The following is a 17,483-nucleotide window of genomic DNA, read 5'->3' as shown; positions in this document are numbered from 1 at the left end:
ACAATGAAGAATTGTCATATATCACTTCAGAGGCTTGAGTTATGGGCTCTCAGCTATAGCACAGTTAAAGCAGCATACACAGTTTATATTCTGTTTATTCTAATGTTGATGAACATAAAGGGTGTCGTTCGCTTTAATACATTTTAATATTACCAAATAATACAGTGTGTTTAGAATGGAAACCCATTGGTTTATGCATATTTCTCCTTGTTGCATTTAGTGTTGCTTGAAATATCACCAATTTGTTTTTACTGTAGCTAAAAACAAGTCAATTTACCGGGATTTCTTGGGCTAGTGATCTTTACACAGGATAGAAAATGTCTCATTTTGGGTGGAAATGTTTAACCCTAACACACAGGATATACGTCAACTACTGGCTAGGAGGATGAGAGAACTGCCTGTTATCGCAGATTGATCTTTCATTATGTTATGCATCAATGATACAGAGCTCAGCTCTGACCTTTATTCACCCTCGCTGTTTTGTCTTTCTACAAAAATGTATAATCTGGTAGAGAATAGGGTAAGTGAGTGTGAAACAACTCGATAAAACACAGCTTGATAGCTTGAAATGTCAACATTGATTGCAAATGGCAGTAGGTTTTCTTTTGTTTGTTTTCTTTTGCATTCTTTGCTTTCACAGGGAAAATGCTGAGCAGGTATGCTTTTTTAATAGCAACACTGCTTCACACATACAAATTCGCAAATCCTGTGAGTTGCAGACGGCAGCCACAGTCATCTAAAGGCTGTGGCACACTGAAAGCGCAGTTGATGCAAGTGTCCCTGACATGCATCAAGAATTCACATTGGAAGCACACGCACCCACTCATGCACACTGGTCCATTGTTTCATTCACTTTCTTCTCCTTCACTCTGGTCTTTGCCAAGCATCGACACTCCAAAATAGAACCGAGCTCTGAAAGACAGGTTTTGACTGGTCCGATTGATGCTTCTAGTATGGCTGTAGCTGTTGCGAACACTTTTGATAACATGTGCGTGTCTGACGCTTGCAGTCTGTCAGGGGCTTAATGTTGGCAACAGAATAGCTCTACTGCAGTATCTGATGTAAAGTGCCTGGATCAAGGGTCTAACCCCTACTACTTAATCCAACATGGATAGTTTCTGAGGGTGGGTAGAACATAACCTCGGAACTAAAAAGTGGATAGAATGGCTGCTGGGCCATCAACAGTATGGACAGGGCATTGGCAGAGCCATTCCATGGAGGTGGAGTGGCTCACCCAAGTGCGCACATCAATAGTGTCTAATCTGTCTATGTTAAACACTACCACTCAGTGAAACCTTGGTATTCGTCACTCCTTGCGGGCAGGACATGTCTAGTAGTAGCTCCGCAGTTACCTTCTAATGACACTTTTAGGGTTAGGGTATGGTTATGGCTATTGCACTGATTGCACTGATTGCACTGTGAACACTGTCACCTTTCTCTTGCATTGCACTGATTGAAATGGACACTTTATTTGATTGGCATTGCACTGATTGTAATATTTGTTTTGTATAATAATGTATACTGTTGTTCTGTAATGACGGCGCTTTTTGTTTTTCTTGGTATTTTATTGCTGTATATGACAGTACTTTCCTTACTCTGTTCCTGTAACTCTGTAACTCTGCTGTGCTGCCTCTAGGCGACTGAAATTCCCCTGTGGGATCAATAAAGGTATCTTATCTATCTATCAAAACATGGCGACAGACAGCAAATAACATTACTTCATCAAAAACGCTGTTGATGTGTGTTGGGTTGTGGTGTTTATAAGTTTAAAAAGCAAGGCACCACCTAAGTAAAACGAGGCCTCTTACATGGTGTGAAGAATTGACGAGACAGTCTGTTAGATGGCTTACCAAGCGTATGCAGCATTTGCAGAGACCTGCTTAAAAGTACAAACGGCATGCAGACGATGCAAACGGAATCAAGATGCTATTTTGTGAAGAACACCTGCCTCAGTCAATGTTTTCATACATTTCTCTAACATTTTTGTTGATCAATATGAGTTGCTTTGACTGGATCCACTCATCACAGTTTGGCCAAAACCGAGAGAGTGAACTGCCCGCTCATTTTATCCAATCCACTGTTTCCAATGTGAGTTTCCCTAGAACTCCATTCAGAGTGGAGTGAGTTTGGAGGGCTAGCCACTTGAGACTACAGTAGGTAGAGCATAAGTTATTCGGTTCATCCGCCCAGATCTTATACAGAATTTAATTATGTATTGCTTTTGCAGTTACAGTTTAGACAGCTGTTTTATTTGAGAGAGTTTTATTTATTAATACATTTTTATTCATTCAATATTCACTGCCTTCTGTCTCCATCTCATACATAGGACAGAAATCAATCTATGCTTACTACTTTTCATGTTATTGATGACTAGATATCATGTTGAGGACAGGAATCCCAATGGACACGTTATGTTTTCATAGGCACAAAATCATATACCATAACAATGGAAACATCTTGAATGTGTAGATTTAAGTTCAATCTGTGTTCTTTTTTTTTCTTTTTTCAAAATGTTTATTGACAGACACACAAACACACAATAACCTTTCTGTAATACTATCCACAAATACAAATACTCCTAGACATTTTAGTGTGCTAATTGTAGAGCTGCCTGTCGATTATTCAGCTCCAGAACAAACCTTCTTTGATCTCACACAAAGCTGGGCTACAGCTATTGCACATTCTCATACAATGTACAATAGAAAAAGAGAAGGAGATACTATATATATATATGTATATATATATACTGTATATATAAGACACATTCTTTTCTGGGTATGTAAAAACTTAAGCCCTATTTTCAAAGATGTCATATTTTTTGGGGGGGAAAAAAACGTTATTACATTTACACATCGAGTGCCAAAAACGTATATATATACGTTTTTTTCAAATCCAACTGTTGAGTGCCGAAAACATATATATACGTTTTTAGAAAAAAATAAATAATAATATAATAATATAATAATATATATATATATATATATATATATATATTATTTTTTTTCACACAGAACCATAGATAACATGTTTCAAAGATGTACTGGTCCATTCACTTCCTGGTTAAAGTATTTGGGGAATATTCTGTATCTTGGCTCCAGTGTTTTACTATGTATTTTTGGCGAAACATGCTATTTTCAACTGGCTGCAATTATGGAACAGATTACCGCGATTTTTGTTTTAGTTTTTTTCGATTCTACGAGATCCCTGTGTGTGTAATGAGGGGATCACCGTGAGGGCCGTGATCACGGAAAATATTCTGTGACGGTAAAAAAAAAAAAAAGAAGTAAAAGAATCGTTAAAAACGCTGGCACTGGCTGTACCCTGTTTTAAAAAACCTCTGGCACTCAATGTGTTAAACATTTTTAAATAGGGATGCCAGGGTTAAACTTTTTAAACAACTCTATAAATTATATACATCTTTAGACTTATGGCTTATCCATCTCTATGCAAATGCTATTTGGTGTCATCTTTGCAGGTAACTTTCACAAAGTGCTGAAATACATCAATATTCAGCATTCTCATAACCACATCCACATCTCCACAGCCACTCTGTGAAACATTTATTTGGTTCTAATCAAATGCAACTCTTGAATAATCTGACCTCATACAGTGTGATTCTCTGCCCTCTCTAGTCCCGCGAGCCCCTGGCGCTGAGTGACCTTAAAGCGGAGGGTTCTCCTCGGATCTCGGCTGAAGACTTCATTGACCTGTGTGAGCTGTCTCCAGGTGGGCAGTTCAAGAGGACAAAAGCGAGCAAGCCCAAAATTGTGGCTGTGGATATCCGCTGTGCTGAGGAGTATCCTTACTGATCAACTACTGTGGAAGCTTTAGTTGTTTTAAGAATAATCGGCAGTCCACTGTCTTTGTGTATTTCTACAATTTAGCAAGCTGAGAGGTATGCAGTGAATAATTGTTGTAATTAAATTAAGTTGTTGGCCTGAGTATAGCATACCGTATAGACGGATTTCCGCGCGACGTCATCACAGAGCAGAATGCGCAATCTGCGCATGCTCGGGGGAAACGAATTGTTGCGCCGTTCACTCTGTTGTTATGTTCGGGAGTTAGATAGCCATAATTCTGCTATTATAGGCATAATAGGCATAATGCTGCTATTATATACAAACAGATCCAACTTCCAACAAATCATTTTTATTGAGTAAACAAGGTATTACAAACTGCATAATTTAATCTACTTTCATTAAACCCGGTGAAGATCATTTCTTTTCTGAATGGACATTTGACCAGAGCTGCTGCGGGTAATGGCGCCCTCTATAGGCTTACCCCTCCTCTGCGCGGTCATATCCTCTCAATGTTTACAAACATGAAACCCGTCTATATATACACACATATATGGTACCGTACCGACTCCGAGTAAGATGTGCTTTTTGAATGATGTCATGAATTCACACCATTGGAATTCAACTCTAGAGTATCTAAGTGAGTATCAGTTTAATCTTTAAATGGCTGATAAAACTTTTTAACCGTTGCATAATTTTGCTAAATAACTACCAACGTGATAGAGCATTGGAATTGACGTTTTTAACACTAATTTAATTTATGTATGAATGATTAATTAGCCTTAGTAGCCTATTAAATACCTTTTCAAGGAAATACTACAGTAAGTGACATTAGTTAGAAATACTTTAGTGTCTTGAGTGTTTCATCTATGAGGTTGGATATGAATGTCCAGGCTGCTTGTTATGTGATGAGTCACACATCATTGAGAAATGTTTTCAATAGACTTACATGAAACCCAAGGTCATGTTTCCACTGACAGCTGTTGATGTATGTTGCAGGTTTGAAAGCCGCTAAAATTGCTATTGCAGTCAAACAGGTTGCAGAGCAATTCCCCAAATCTCTTTCTCTGCATTTCTCTACTGCATCAACTTCTCCTTACATGGTTGATAGTGGTAAGACATGGCATGCAAAATTCACTTGTCTGACATGACAACAGGAATGTTCCCGGTTCGATCCCCGGCTCTTACTGGCTTTGTGTAAAAGTGAACTCAGACACATTATTCACATTTGCAGCAATTGTTTGAGCTATCCTTTGTCTTTGATTCAAGGCTGTTCAGACTGTGTGTGTGTGTGTGTGTGTGTGTGTGTGTGTGTGTGTGTGTGTGTGTGTGTGTGTGTGTGTGTGTGTGTGTGTGTGTGTGTGTGTGTGTGTGTGTGTGTGTGTGTGTGTGTGTGCGCAATCTTTTTGTCCTTGTGAAATTATTCAAAATAATTGCAAAATAATTTCACTTTGATTTTGACGTGAACAAGTTTTCACAAGGTTAAGAAGGAGGAGTGTACTGAATTCAACGACTTTCAGACACTATGTATATGCATACATTCAGTTACGGTAGGAGGGATTCTGTCTTTATCCCTCTGTACCCTTGATCTAGAATGCCTGAATCTGTCTGCATCAGATCTCTGATCTTCTGCCCATGCAGCTCCTGAGCAGATGCCAGTGTTTTGCTTGATTCCGAGAGTGAAACCTTAGGTACACAGAATCAAACACTGTAGTTCAGCCTCTCATCAAAGACTAGTTTGAGCCAGACTCAGGGTGCGATGAGGCAATGATCTACTCTGGTCACGCACTGCCAAACACCCAAAACAATCTCTGCAGGGTTTCACTTAACCACCTCCATCGTAAAGCCAAGCTGCCCTAGCACTCCCTTCAATCTCAGAAGAGGGCAGGGTGGTCCAAGGGATTAAGCTTTCTGATGCATTCCTCCTGCGAACCTGAGGAGAATACATTGTGCTGTCTCTGCTGGATCAGCCCTACACATCTCAGACCCATCCCATTTGATTTGTACCCTGGCTGCACATGATACACACAAACTATTTACATTTTTCGATGATGGCTGGCCATTGGACAGTACTTCAGTACTTGCCAATTAAACAAAGAATGAATAACGGGAGTGTTAGCCTGACCTTACATACATTAACCTTACTCATCAGTTAGACCACTTCAAGCCAACCAGCTTGCCTCTTTACAGTGTGAAACAATACTACCTAATCTTATTTTCACCAATGATACCATACAGCCAATGTCTATTTGTGTGTGTGTGTGTGTGTGTGTGTGTGTGTGTGTGTGTGTGTGTGTGTGTGTGTGTGCGTGTGCGTGCGTGCGTCTGCCACACAAACAAATACCCCAGACTCCTGTATTTATCTGATCTAAATCCCTTAGATTAAAAATATAAGACAACTGGTTGTCAGATCAAATAGCTCTATAATCCATCATGGTTGGCTCTTCACAAACTCACAATATCAAAGACGGAAAGGTAATTTCACAGTTGTAAATCAACAATATGTATTCTCTTTTATTGCTTGTCTTGAAGTACTCAACACAATGCTGACTTTCAAACTTCCACTGCCTGGAAATTGAGCCTCGCTCCTTCTTAGCATTGTCAGTGGAATGGTGATTGTTTAAGAAGAGGAGGGGATAGAAGGTTAAAGAGTCATTAATCAGTGAGGATTAGAATGGCAATTCCTCCAGCACAAATCCCTACCACTATAGACTCCTGATAGACAGACGCTCCTCGGGCTAACCCCGAAAGAACAAAAGGAGGATTTGACCACGGGATTTGTCGAACTCCTAGTCCACCACCACTGTGTTTCACAGGCTAAACCAATAATGTGGGTCTGTTCGGTCACAAAAAGGGGGGATTAAGATTTGTATGGGATTGAAACAGCAAAATCCTGATGTAGTTGTCTTGTTATCTGATAGATAATAGGCATTTTACTTGTCTAGCTTTAACAACCGTCACTTACTTAGTATTATTTCCAGTGTAAGGGTAACATAATTGAATTGAATGGTAATTTAATGGATTACGTTGTGCGATTAGCCCTAAATGCTTGCACATCACCTGAAATGATCTAGTTAATTGCACAAATTGCTCAAATTGCCCAGAAAATACAGTATGTAGCTGAGAGCCACTTATGAAATGTAGCAGTAACATCAATACCTTCACTCAGAATACACTGATAATGATTTGTTAATTATACTGTATACACAATCCTTATTAGTTCTATTCCTTTCTCTCTGGCAGCCCGCTGTCCTCTTGTTTATTTTTTCTGTTCTTTTTGTGTATTTCATTTTTGTTTTCTGGGGCCTCATTCATAAAAAAAAAATTGATTTATGTAAAAACATAATCTTAAGATCATTTTGATATACGTTGATTTACCGATTCATAGAAAATACTGAAGTAAAAAAAGTTGTGTACGGTGACTTTAAGAAGCGTATTATGTGTTACACGCCATTGATTCATAATTCACTAATTATCTTAAATACATGTGCATATGAATGTTGCTTACCTTTGCCTCTGGAAAAGGAACAATTACAGATTTCCATGTACTGTAGAAAGTGTATCGCACAAGTAAGTGTTGATTCAGGCTGAACCATGGAAAACAAAAGAAAGTCAACTACACCTATAACCCGAGAGAAGTCAAATTTGATGTGCGCCTGTTTTTCAGTTGTAAACGGAACAAGTATCCACAGTATCTAGCTGTCAAGATACATAGAATAGCCCGGATCACAGTGGGTAGGCATGCGGTTAAGAGTTGACTGGGATACTTAAACTGTCACTAGAGTTCCCTCTAGAAGACAGTCCCCGTAGTGAGGAATCTCAGAGTGAAGAGTACTTGGACAGTACAGGTATGGCAGGGTTACACCGTGTCGGCACACAAACCTAAGAAAACATTTCTTGGGAAATAAAAGGGACATCTAAGCCACTCATCATTGTGAGCAAGAAAGTAATTCCTGTCTCTGAAAACGTGTTCTCTTTGAAATGCACAGTTGCTACATCTTCCAATAACAATCATGGTTGAGTAAATTTGCCACACAAGTTAATGTCTTTAATTGAAAACACATTGGGTTAGGGTATTGGCTTAATTCTTCTCACCTATAACTAACTGATAAAATGCCACGTCATAAGTTAACTTAATATGATAATTTCTACATCTGGTTTTATGATTTATGAATTTGTGCTTGATCATCGGTTTATCTAAGTAGTTACTGAAGATTACATTTCATCTGAAGCCCATTTTATGAATGAAGCCCCTGGTCTGTTCACTTCTCTTCATTTTCTTTTCTTGTTTTCTTTCCTTTCTTTTTTCCTGCAGTTTCTCATGCCATTTACAGCCCCCACCCCTTTCCTAGACCTGTCACATTTTACTTCCATTCCGAGAGGAAGTTATTCTTTTCATTTAACTGACTTTTTCTCCCTTCCCGATCCTCCTTTTTCTATGAACTGATTTTGTCCACTCAGCTATATATGCAAGGTTTCTTACAGAGTTTTGGTTGTGCATTGACACTCTCTCTGTCCCCTGTTCTGTCATGGCTCAGACAAGTGCTGTAACAATGACATTAATTAGTGAATCACACTGTAGCTGTGTGGGTAAAGGATGAACAGAGTTGAGCCAATATTCTTTCCTGGTATCCACTGAATCCACATTGAATGCTTATGTCAAGGTACTCAATTTATTGTCAGTGAAATACGCTTTAGCAGTTTACTTTCTCACCTTAGTGAAAAATTGCCTCAGCGTTATTGTAGGTGCATTTCTGTAGCTGTATGATAAAAGTGCATTCATAATGTGACTATATTGAAATGTTATATTCTCATACAGTAGTCTCAGTGAGTTTGAACCAGCAAAGTAATGGTAAATGCCCCCCACCCTTCACCCTTTTAAAGTGGACAATGACATACTGTTGTTTACTGTGTCTCTCGATGATCCACCTCTTTCTATGGCCTTGATGGGTCCCAGACAGGCCACTATGCTGCAAACACTGTTTTATGGAGACTATTATAGCCTAACGATGTGAAGTTGAGACTGGGGATGTACTGTACATTAAAGCTCTCTAAATTTTAGACAGCACTTGTTCATGTCTTAGGATTAAATACTGTACATGACAATGACTCAAATCATGTCCAGAAGTGTTGTGTTTATAGCCAGCAATGAGAAACGCTAACAGTTTTCTCAACCGGCTGACCATGAGAACAAGATAAAGATGGTTGACCAGATGTTTGCATTTCATTTTTATCATATGGGTACCAATGCATGGAATGCATGAGAAGGAGATGAGAAGGGAAAAGATAATGCCAACATCTCAGGACAGACTGTTGAAAAGCTGAGAGGGAGACTGCAGAAGAGTAGGCCCTGGTATATGTGGGTATGAAGCCGACAACTCACAGGACTTTGTTCATAAAATCCTGGTGCTTTGGTGAGATGACGTAGTGGTTAAGACACATGTCAATGTAGCTATGTTGCAATTCCTGGTCAAGGAACAAAACCCACCAGAGACACCCCCCCACTCTCTCGGTTCTGTCTATATGTATCAACTATCTGTATCTACAGTATACGGAAACAAAATGTAAACATGGACAATGCCAATTGTATTTTTGAATGTTGTTGAGCTTTAACACCAGCGCGTCCAGCTTCAACAGAGGCCATATTACCGGCAGCATCAATGTCCCCTACAGCACCGTGTTCAATGCTGATGATGAAGTGGTCCAGTGTCCTGCAGCGGGACTCCTCCAGAACTTCAGAGGACGAGTCATCGTTGTCATCAGCCATGCCATGAAGAGAGCCACAACCGTAAGTAGAAAAAAACAAACAAGCACACGAATACACCTGGGAAAACATGGTATATATTAATGTTCAATAGCTGTCATACACACACACACACGCACACACACACACACACACACACACACACACACACACACACACACAAACATAACAGTGATCTGCATGTTCAAGTGTGCTTCCATTAGAGTGGTTATTTTGGTAAAAGTAAGCAATTCTTAAGCAGATCCCTGTGTACAGTAAAAGGGATGTGAGTTGCCTTCTAAAAACACATGAAAAGAGGTTAACCTTGTAAAAGCTTATGTCGGCTTTGTTTAAATATACTCTATTTTGTTTTAACAGTGGGAATTGATCACACCATTGCTGTTTCCAGGAAGTGGGGGGGGGGGGAATACTGGAGGGACCGATTAGAAATGTATGTGTTACATTAATGATGCTTAGATGGAACGCATCCCTTGAACACACTTGCAGTCAGAAGGTAGAGGCTGCTCATCTCTTACTCCTTAGAACTGTTTCAACATTGGATAAAAACTTTTTTCACTTTTTTCTCTTCTAAAGTCCAAAATAGGGATACCGGGTAATGCCCTTATTTAGAGAAGTAAAAATCCCTATTGTACTACTGTACGTATTTTCTCAACTGTAATGTTGTTCATTTTCATATTCAATTCATTTTATCCTGAGTACACGTAAGCATGAGTAGCTATGGGGTCTGTTGATGCCTGGAAGCACTTTTCATCCAGTTATTTATTTTGAAGGAAAAGTGTATAATATAACAATAATACCTTATTGATATGCATAGACTCTTTTTTATCTCTGGAACCTCTCCTTTTAATCTCAGAACACTGTGCTTTTCAAAATTACAGTGTTTGAAGTAGTGAAAATGGGGCAAGAAAACAAAAAGCCTCCAGTCAGCAGCTTTCTGCTGGTGAAAACACCTGGTTAATGAGAGAGGTCAGAGGAGGATGGCCAGACTCATTCAAGCTAAGCTCATTCAGGCCACAGCTCGTAACACGGCTCAACACAACAGTATACTACTAATAGAGTAGGAGGGCTAATAGAACTAAGTGAACCTTGAAGAGTTTGAGGGGACATAACAAGTGTTTCAAGCGTAACCACTTTCAACCTGGCCTCCCTATTTGTCATTATACAGCAGGTGCAACTTACAAGCTTTCAGACATAGCAAAAATAGCAGATACACAAGCTCACAGCGCATCGCGATGTAGCACGTTGTGAGCTTATAGATCGGCTATTTTCGGCGCACTACACCATTGTAAATATAAAATAGTTACTAACGCTGAGGATTTTGCTGTGTAGGTTAGACATGTGGCAGGGTGCAATACTAACTTTTAATCACAAATATTACTTACTACATAAGAAAGTGCTATGGGTTTTTTTTAGCACACCAAATCACTTTTATCAAAACAAATCTCTAACTATGATGAACTCCCACCTACAGTATTCCTGGGATAATTATTGTCCATGGCATGTCACATAGCCATTCAGGCGTGAAGGACTGTCACCTCTCAAATTACTGTGATCACTCACTGAATATACTGCAACTCCCCTCAGACACAGCTCTCCCTCCTGAGACACAACTGAACCTAACCCTGAGCAGGAGACTAGCAATATCTTAATGGTGTTCACACTGCAAAATCCTGTATATGTATGTATATATATATGAAAAGCTGTATAGTATTTATTTATCCTGCAACAATTAATAGTGTGTTGCACAGCATAATCTGTTTTGAGAGATTACCTCTCACCTAACTAGCCACCCGACTCATTCCTTATAATCTCTGATGCCTGAAGAAGTGGAATTGTTCTCCCACACTTCAACCTGAGTATGCGGTAAAAGTCCCCAAAACATTCTGCAACAATGCTGGAAAAAGTGGTATACAACCGTATCGGAATCCGAATCCCTTTATTTGCCAGGTACAATATTTTATACAGGAATTTTTGTCTTGGTTCCATTTGTGCAAAAACAGACACTAAAGAAAAGAGGCACTTTTACGGCGGTCTACATCTGAGTGAACGATACGATGGCATGTTTCCTAGGTGGGAGTCAAGTCTGAGCGGTGAGACTAGACCTCAAGGTCAACTGTCACCTCCCAAATTTCTCTGATCACTCACTGAATCCTACAACCTCCTATACCCCCACACAGCTCAAGCAGCAGACAGGCTGTGTTCTCACGGGCTTGCTCCCCCTCTCTGTCTCTCTCTTTTTCTCTGTCTCATGGTTTTTCAGTTCTCTGCAATGCACACCGCTGCGATCGTATGGGACACACACGGCAAGTTTGAGGCTGTTAGGTTAGGTGGTGCCCGAGTTTTGGCTGGGACACACAGACAGACAGACAGACAGACACAGGTTTTGTGAATTAATAAGATGGATCGGTAGATACTAGATGACATAATAGTTCCTGTCACCTTACTCAACAAAACAGTAACACCGGCTGCAATGTGCAAAATTGGGGCATGTGTAGGATATGAAGTAATGTTTATACAGTTATCATTCTGATGACGTTTCCCCTCTGACTATTAGTCGGGGGCCCCGGGGATATTTTGGTTCAGATTCTCGCAAATTCGCCAAATATGGCACAGATGTTGTCCATACCATACTTAATCATTTTAAGATGGGTGCCAAGATTGGCGCCCCATGGTACTGCCATATTGCGCAATCCAATATGGCTGCCACCCGAAAAAAACGGAAAGGCCTAGAATCATAAATGATACCACTTTTTAGGGGTTTTCTGGGTCGTAGAATCTGATTCTGGTGTTATTTCAATGATTTGAGGTCAAGATTACCCCTCAAGGTCAATTTTACTCATCAAAGTTAGTATATAAAGGTAATATTGGGGTAAAATCCAGTATTTCTGGTGCGCCATGCCAGATGCTACCCCCAAAAAGTATTTTTTTTCATTATAAGCTATACTTGTATATGTATCAATGTTTCACAACTCAAAACAGTAGATTGTTTATTAACAATAAACTAATACAAACAATTTTCAATTAAAATTGATATGTGCCAACAAAATCCTAAAAGAAAAAGACAAACAAAATGTGTCTAGGGACACAGCAAAAAATGTTTTTTTGATCCAATGCTCAGGCTCCACCTGAGTCCACAAGTCCAACTTCAACTTTAAGTAAACAACTGACAGTAGGGGACAATGTAATCAAAATAGATATTCCGTAAAACTTGATAAAATCAAAAAGTTAGATCACAATGTCATTCACATTCTTTATTGTGTCTCCATCCCTTGCAAGGTGTGGAGTTACTGGCTGTCATCTTCGTTATTAAGGCACCCACCTCCACATTTGCAGAGGATTGTGCATCGGACACCGATACGGTTGCATTTGCACCTTCCCATGCATCCCTTGAGGCAGCCACAGCGAACAAGAAGATCACATGCTGCTGATGCATCACTAAGAGTGGTCCACAGTGGTTGCCATGTGCCAGTGCCATCTTTGTGCCAGCCCCACTCACTGAAGTCAGGAATTTCCTGCTGGACCGAGGTTGCCTGATTCCAGTAGAAACTTGCCTGCAGTAGCGCTCGCTTGACATGTTGGAACAGTGCAGCTTGGGTAGGTGGGAGGTTTTCCAGTGATCTACTTCCAGTGGTGAAGAGGCGATGTCTGGCCTCATTGACACCAGCTGCACCACACCCCTTGCTGTACATGAGCACGACGAAACGTTCAATGTTCTGCATATGCACAGACTCAAGACTGAAGAGGTCAGGGGTGTGTGTGAGAGCAACTAGTGTGTTGGTGAGGTCTGGTATGCTTCTCCAGGCTGCCCAAGCTGTCTTCTTGCCACATCCGAGAAACTGGGAAGTTGTGTCACACCCTGTTAAGCTGTGGAAGAGGGGTAGTGCCAAGGACTTTGATGGACCGAGATCAGAGTAGATGGTATGGACTGGTATGTCACGATATTTTCGACCAGTACCGAAACCCACCCAGAGCTCCGTTAGGCCAAGGGTCTCGAAAAACCGGATTGCCAAAATGACAACATCGCTGTCTACGGTGCGAACATAGGCTGTTGTATGACCCTGCTCTGCTGCATGTGCCAGATGCAGGAGGATCCTGGTGTCTTCCTCAGAATGGTTGCACTTCTGAAGTTTTGTGACATCACAAGGCATGTTGGAGAGCACAGTCTCAAAGCGGGTAGTCATAAGGAGCTTTCCACGCATGTCATTCTTTGAGATCTGTGTGCTGATGAATGAGAAGAGCTCCTTTTTGTTGTCCTCGTTTTTTAGGAAGCCACTGTTCCATTCATGCTTAGGGGGGGATTGGGATTGAGCTTATTGCTAGATAGGGATTGGAGTGCTACCATCACCGACTTTTGTCTGTGAACCATTCCCACGCCGTTTCTGTGTAAGATATTTTAGGTTATTTTCCTCTGGGTAGTTGTCCCATACAGCATCAATGCGTTGGGTACTAGTTGTCATTTGGGCCTCCAGAAATGGTGTAATGTTGAGCAATACTCGCTGAATGTCTTTGCTGTTGTGGGGCGCACTATGTGGATGACTGCTGCCATATCCAACACCACAACGGTAGCTTGTTTGGCAGAAGCTGCACGACCTGTGCTAGCATTGAGGCATTGACGAATGTCAGACTTTGTCCCAGATCGCAGAGACCCTCTGTCCGCCAGGCTCGGTGGCTCTCTCTGATTTTCGAACTGAAAGAAGTCTGTCATGTCAGCATTGGGACGTGACTGGAGTGAAAGGAACAGTTGTGTGATTAAAACCATGTTCTGCTTCTGTATGCCACTGTCCTTTGTACCTTTTTTCTTGGGGCCAGTTCGGTTGGCGAATGTTAGCATGTTTTTCCGCTTGACGGTATCAGATACTGGTACTGAAGCCATTTCCAATCTTTCCTTGACATATGCTGCGTGAAGGGTCTGGCCGGCTTCATTGATTTGAGATAAAGAAGCAACAACTGCCGGCTCCATGACATTCTGTGTATCGAGTGAAATAAGCTCCTGGCTTGTAGCAAGGAAGGGGTTGCCTAGCTGCTGTACCACATCGATGAACGAGAGTACATCCTTGCGAAACTTTACTTGCAAGTTATGTCCTTCTTCATGATGAGCAGTGGATGACGTTGGTGGGTCATTGATGGCCTCAAACTCCTCAACTATCCGTGTGCAATCAGGTCCAGCCAGCATAAACAGTGTAAGGGCTTCAGGATTCTCATAGAGTCCAACGGCTCCGCCATGCACCTGGAGGCTTTTGTTGGACTGCTCATGCGCTTGGTCCTTGGCCATGAGGCTGAACTTTCTAGCTGATTTCTGCACAACAAAATTGCCCTTCATGAATTCAGCATTACAGTACAGCCTCATTAGGCTACCTTCACCTTGTTTAACTGGCAGGCTGATTCAGCAAACACATCACATGTTGTTACTGTTTGACTCCTGCCTTGTCTCTGACAGACAAGTTTGAAAATAGGTTAAATGGCAAAACATTATTTCCGATAAATAATGATAAGATTTGTTTTTAATGACCCCAAAATTACCTTTATGTTTACTTAGAGGGGTAAACTTGACCTCATATCATTGAGATGAAACCAGAATCTGATTGTTTTGAATTGTGAAACATTGATACATATTATACAAGTATAGCTTATAATGAGAAAAAACTTTTTGGGGGTAGAATCTGGCATGGCGCACCAGAAATACTGGATTTTACCCCGATATTGCCTTTATATACTAACTTTGATGAGTAAACTTGACCTTGAGGGGTAATCTTGACCTCAAATCATTGAAATAACACCAGAATCAGATTATACAACCCGGTAAACCCCTAAAAAGTGGTATCATTTATGATTCTAGGCCTTTCCGTTTTTTTCGGGTGGCAGCCATATTGGATTGCGCAATATGGCAGTACCATGGGGCGCCAATCTTGGCACCCATCTTAAAATGATTAAGTATGGTATGGACAACATCTGTGCCAAATTTGGCGAATTTGCGAGAATCTGAACCAAACGGTCCTTTTTTATCCCCGGGGCCCCCGACTATATAATAATGTGACACAGTAGTATAGGGGGAATACTAGACTGCAGGACAAGCAAAGGCCAGCAGACGGGTTGCTGAGGAGACAGACTGTCAGTGAGAGCCAGACTGGAACCAGCCTTGACAATCAAGTAAAGTGATATGAGCCCAAGAGGAAAGGTTAAGACTGAGTCACTAAATTAGCTCACAGGTTTATAGCATGCTGCTTCCGATTTTCTTGGGAAATTCAGCTATTAACAGGCTGTTTTATTTATTAACCTATTAAGACCATGGGGCATAGGCCGATTCTACAAATGCCCCTCTAAATCATAGTACAGTAGTTCTCAAACTTTTTCGTGGCAAGGAGGACCCCCAAAATTAAAACTATTTTTGAGAACCACTGTTCTAAACCAATGTTCTAAATCCACAAGTCCATATGGGCACAAAATATGGGAGAGGGAGTGCGGTCGAGTAGTTCGGTCATCCAGTTGTCCAGAACCGCTCACCCAACCAATATGCCCATATATGGGCATTCCAATATATACTGATGGGATCTCCGTATGGGCATTAAAGGGACAATGACTGACACAGTCATTGTCCCATTGATACAGATATCTCCATATATGGGCAATAGGCATAAAAGGACACCGGTAGAAAGACAGAAACAGACATCTCTATATATGGGCACAAAAGGGACACAGAAAGATGGGTACAACAACGGGTACTCTGACAAAGCCCCAACACTATGATATATCGGTCGGATCGGCAGTGGGACATAGGTGTGGCGTAGGTGCCGAGCTCTAGTTGTTCGGCCCAAACCTCTAGTATATAATTTATATATTGTAGCTAAAATATAGACTTACACAGATGCTTCCCCGGTTTTAATGGGTTAATGCTCCTGACTTCTGTAATGATGCTTTTTGGCCTTAGATGTTGCAGTTAATCACTGTATCCAATGTTGAAACTCTGATGACACTTTGGTCCAAATTAAATGCATAATCTTGTGAGATTTCCTCCCACAAAGTGTGGGAGCATACTTTGAAAGCATTGAAAGCGCTGGGGGAAGGACGTTCGCATTTGTGCATGGCTTCCCAACATGCGTACCTATAGATTCACCAGTAATTGGCAGAACACAATTATAAGCAAAAGAATACTCAGATGGGAAAACATTCAAGCACCCAATTAAATCTGTGTGCAATCTGGCACCTAGAGCTCCACAGCTGTGCATGGAGTACCTAAGAACCCTGTTTGTTTAATATCTAATAACTCTAAGGACAAGAAAGAGAAATGGTTTGACATAATTTATTTTGAATGACCAAATGACAGAATTTCACCTCATAGATAAAGTTTTTACTTAACAATGTGTAGCTGAGTGGGTAGAGTGGAATCTCTACCCACGCCGGTTCACCCCCCGGCCTCCCCAGTCGAAGTGTACCTGATCAAAACACTTAACTCTTAACTGCTCCCCGTGTGCCATGCTAATGGCTTACACTGCTCCTAGTAGTTAGAATGGGTAAATGCAGAAGACACATTTGTGCAAATATATTGTGGCAAATATCCAACAACTAAAGGGAAGACCTTTTTTTAGTATTATTACTAAGATAAAAGGTCTGTCTGTTTAGCCTTGGCCTTTTTTCACTAATATTATTGTTTAACCCATTTTTCTAACCCTAACCCAGTCATTTATTTTTATTATAAGGTTCTGTAAAATAGTTTTGTTAAAAACTAACAATGTTTTATTAATTTATTTATGCAGGAGTGGGTGTCAATGGAAGTTTTGTGGTTCTTTAGCAGAATTGCTTAGTCATTTGAGACTCACTGTTCTGTAACCAAAGGGTCACAGGGTCAGTCCCTGAAGCACCCTGCTGTGTATCCATAGCCACATAATATGCTGTTGATGATCCTCAAAACATATCTGCTGAGTCTT

At 40.7% G+C, this 17,483-nt stretch overlaps 2 protein-coding genes across 3 annotated transcripts in view; both read left to right on the top strand.

Moving 5' to 3' along the window:
• dkk2 (dickkopf WNT signaling pathway inhibitor 2) overlaps nt 1-17,483 on the top strand; it is a 413,162-nt gene that overhangs the window by 154,463 nt on the left and 241,216 nt on the right. The window lies entirely within an intron of this gene.
• Nucleotides 1-17,483, top strand: part of tbck (TBC1 domain containing kinase) — an 83,619-nt gene that overhangs the window by 61,653 nt on the left and 4,483 nt on the right. For both annotated transcript variants that reach the window (XM_084041536.1, XM_084041535.1), the window contains 2 exons: nt 3,633-3,796; nt 9,426-9,585. In XM_084041536.1, coding sequence (XP_083897662.1) covers nt 3,633-3,796; nt 9,426-9,585 — 324 coding nt within the window. The remainder of the gene's footprint in view (nt 1-3,632; nt 3,797-9,425; nt 9,586-17,483) is intronic.

The sequence above is a fragment of the Gymnoscopelus microlampas genome (genome assembly GCF_963454915.1).
Source record: "Gymnoscopelus microlampas genome assembly, chromosome: 2".
In the NCBI taxonomy this organism is placed as follows: domain Eukaryota; kingdom Metazoa; phylum Chordata; class Actinopteri; order Myctophiformes; family Myctophidae; genus Gymnoscopelus; species Gymnoscopelus microlampas.
This window is presented reverse-complemented; position numbering and strand designations above follow the sequence as displayed.